The sequence below is a fragment of the Beta vulgaris genome, chromosome 8, assembly GCF_026745355.1.
Source record: "Beta vulgaris subsp. vulgaris cultivar EL10 chromosome 8, EL10.2, whole genome shotgun sequence".
Taxonomy (NCBI): Eukaryota; Viridiplantae; Streptophyta; class Magnoliopsida; order Caryophyllales; family Amaranthaceae; genus Beta; species Beta vulgaris.
In genome coordinates, this window is record NC_079209.1 from 9,398,284 (window position 1) to 9,401,267 (window position 2,984).

Sequence of the window (2,984 nt, forward strand, 5' to 3'; positions counted from 1 at the left end):
TTGCAGTTAAAACGAAACACATAGAGTATTATAAAGAAATTATTTTAGGGACAAATTAAAATAATCTTGCGCCGTCCTACACTATGTTAAATATACCAGTCTTTCATTTCGTCTTCAATGTTTTATTCTTTGCTTTTGCCATGTGAAGATCCCTTCAAAACTAAAAGGAGCCGTCAAATTTTGGATAGAGTAAAGTAGAAAAGAAGGCCGCCCATTGGTCTAACACAAAACAATTAACCACACCAATAAATAGGAAGCATGAAATTAAATAATATTTCCTTTTCAATCAAAGCATAGTATAAAAATGCTCACTTGAATTGGATCTCACAACAAAAGCTTAACCAATACCAAAAGAATCATCATCATCACTCAAATTCTCTCCTTTTCCTTGAAATTTCTTTCCTACAAATTAAATTAAATCTTGCAATGAATTGGACAAGAGGCAAGCTCATTGGCCATGGCTCTTCGGCCATGGTTTTCCTAGCAAAGTCTCTTCCTAGTGGAGACACCTTGGCCGCCAAGTCGATTGAGTATTCGAGAGCATATACCCTTCAAAAGGAGCAAGAAATTCATTCGAGTTTAAAATGTGATCGAATTATTGAGTACAAAGGGTGTGACGTTACTCTTGAAGATGGTAAACTTTTTTACAATATCCTTCTTGAGTATGCCTCTGGAGGCACAGTTATGGACGTGATACAAAAGAAAGATGGTGGCATAACGGAGCCTCTAGTTAGACGATATACCAAAGAAATTGTTCAAGGTATAGAGTACTTGCATTCTAAAGGTATGGTACATTGTGATATTAAGGGTGCTAATATATTGGTAACAAGTGATGGGGTGAAAATTGGGGACTTTGGGTGTTGTAGGAGGTTTGATGATTTGTCTAGTACAAAGATCGGTGGGACCCCCATTTACATGGCACCTGAAGTGGCACGTGGTGAGCAACAAAGTTATCCATCGGATGTTTGGGCTTTGGGCTGCATAGTTTTTGAGATGGCTACTGGACTTAGCCCATGGCCTAATATTTCCCAAGACCCACTTTCGGCCCTTTATCATATCGGGTTTTCAGGTGCATTGCCCGAAATTCCGGACTTCTTACCCGGGCAAGCCAAGGACTTCTTGTCTAAATGCTTCAAGAAAGACCCAAAAGAAAGGTGGTCAGTTGCTGAACTCCTTAAGCATCCTTTTGTTTGTGAAGATGGGCCATTCCATGGGCCTAGTTTAGATACTCCAACGAGCATATTGGACCAAGGTATTTGGAAAACCCTGGAGGATCCGTATATAGTCCAGAAAAATATGACCCATGTAAGATCCACCAAGTCTCCTTTTGAGAGATTAAGAGAATTGATAGTAAATTCATCTTCGGATGAATTTCCTAATTGGGCTTCGGATGAGGACTGGATCACAGCGAGAAGCAATAAAATTGGTGATGAGGCTGAGAGTATATTCAGTGGGCTAGGCCTTATTTCAGCCCAAATCATCCAGCCGAATATGGCAGGTACATCTGGGTTATGTCCAACTATTGCGCCCAACTTTCTATTTCTTAGTTTGGATTTACCAAACCGATGTAAGGATAGTATGTATAGTATGTATAGTATGTGTAGTTGTAAGAGCAAAAGTGATGAGATCATGAAAAGTTATTTCACTTGTAATTATATGGATATTAACTTTTGTTCTATCAATATTATGGAATATTTTCTTCTAGCAAGCTTTTGGGAATCTTAGAATTGCTAGAATATGATAGATATCATTATTTAGAATCAATTTCTTTAGTAACAAAATTTCGCATAAAAGGAGAAAATAAAGCGTATCACATTTCAATGGTCCAAGTCCAAGCAACATATGGTTAAGGGAATAAAGAAAAGATTATTAAAAAAGGGATATTTATAAAGTGAAAATAGAGAAAAGAAGAACGGAATACGCATATACTTAAATAGGTAGTACTTATATCCTTGTTCATAGCTATCTAATATGAAGTATATAATTAGCATTATAGCACAACGAAACAATTACTTGTATATTTTAAAATACAAGAGTTAATGTCGGAATATTGACTCTTTCGATCGTAACTCGTGAGTAAGATATTGAAATTAAAATATTTTCTCAAATCAAGGTACTATTTGACAAAATAAAATCGTAGACGTACTAGTTGACAAATTCAACGTCTTTCTTGACGGTGAAAAACTCAATTATAAAAAAAAGGCACTAATTCACAGCTAATAATAATATTTTAAAAGGGTGTATCAACATTTTTTTCTCAATTGTGGTGGGAGTATAACAAAATCAAATCTTAAGTGAATACACTAATGCCATATGGTTTGAAAGATTGATACTAATAGTATATGGTTTGAGTCTTTGAGAAATTGATAACGTTCAACTGTTTGTAGGTTTTATATCACAAATGCCATGTTTGTTTAGCTTTCTTGGGTGGGAAGAGTCCTTCCTAGAACGTTTATTCATCCCCAAGAGAGCTCATCATGTGCTAAAAAGTTATCTTTCTGGATGAGAATTGCTCTGATTGCCCAAAAAAAAGAAAAAGAGATTATGAAATACTCCGCGTGAGGTGTAAAGCATAAACCTTAGCTTCAGAAACGAATACATGCATGAATGCAGTTTACCATTATATTGTAATTAGGGATGACAATCAAGTCTGAATCCGACCCTAGTCTGCTTCAATCTGAAGGAAAAAATCCGAGTCGACTCCGACAGAAAAGTAATCCGACTCCGACTCCGTGTGAAAAATTCAACTCCAAGTCAGAGGAGGGTCGGAGTCGGATCTCATAAAATAATCCGGCATCCGAATACGAATCCGACTTTGAGTCAATCAACCTTTTTATTCTTATTTATGTTAATGTATTATTTATATATAATCTGACTTCGACTTTTAGCCAATTGTATTATATGAAATTTTCTCATTATATAAATGATTGTTAAAAATAATAGTAATATTTAGATTATTTATACTATATAAGACTTTCATATGA

The 2,984-nt window shown here is 35.4% G+C and overlaps 1 protein-coding gene across 1 annotated transcript; it reads left to right on the plus strand.

The window, feature by feature from the left end:
- The first annotated feature begins 216 nt into the window (after window positions 1-216).
- On the plus strand, window positions 217-1,725 carry LOC104901025 (mitogen-activated protein kinase kinase kinase 18). Its single transcript, XM_019251269.2, has one exon. It carries the CDS (start codon window positions 427-429, stop codon window positions 1,723-1,725), a length of 1,299 nt encoding a protein of 432 aa, XP_019106814.1. The 5' UTR covers window positions 217-426.
- Window positions 1,726-2,984: the final 1,259 nt, after the last annotated feature.

Coding starts and splice junctions, on each gene's coding strand:
- LOC104901025 (XM_019251269.2), top strand. CDS start 427: ATGAATTGGACAAGAGGCAAGCTCATTGGCCATGGCTCTTCGGCCATG.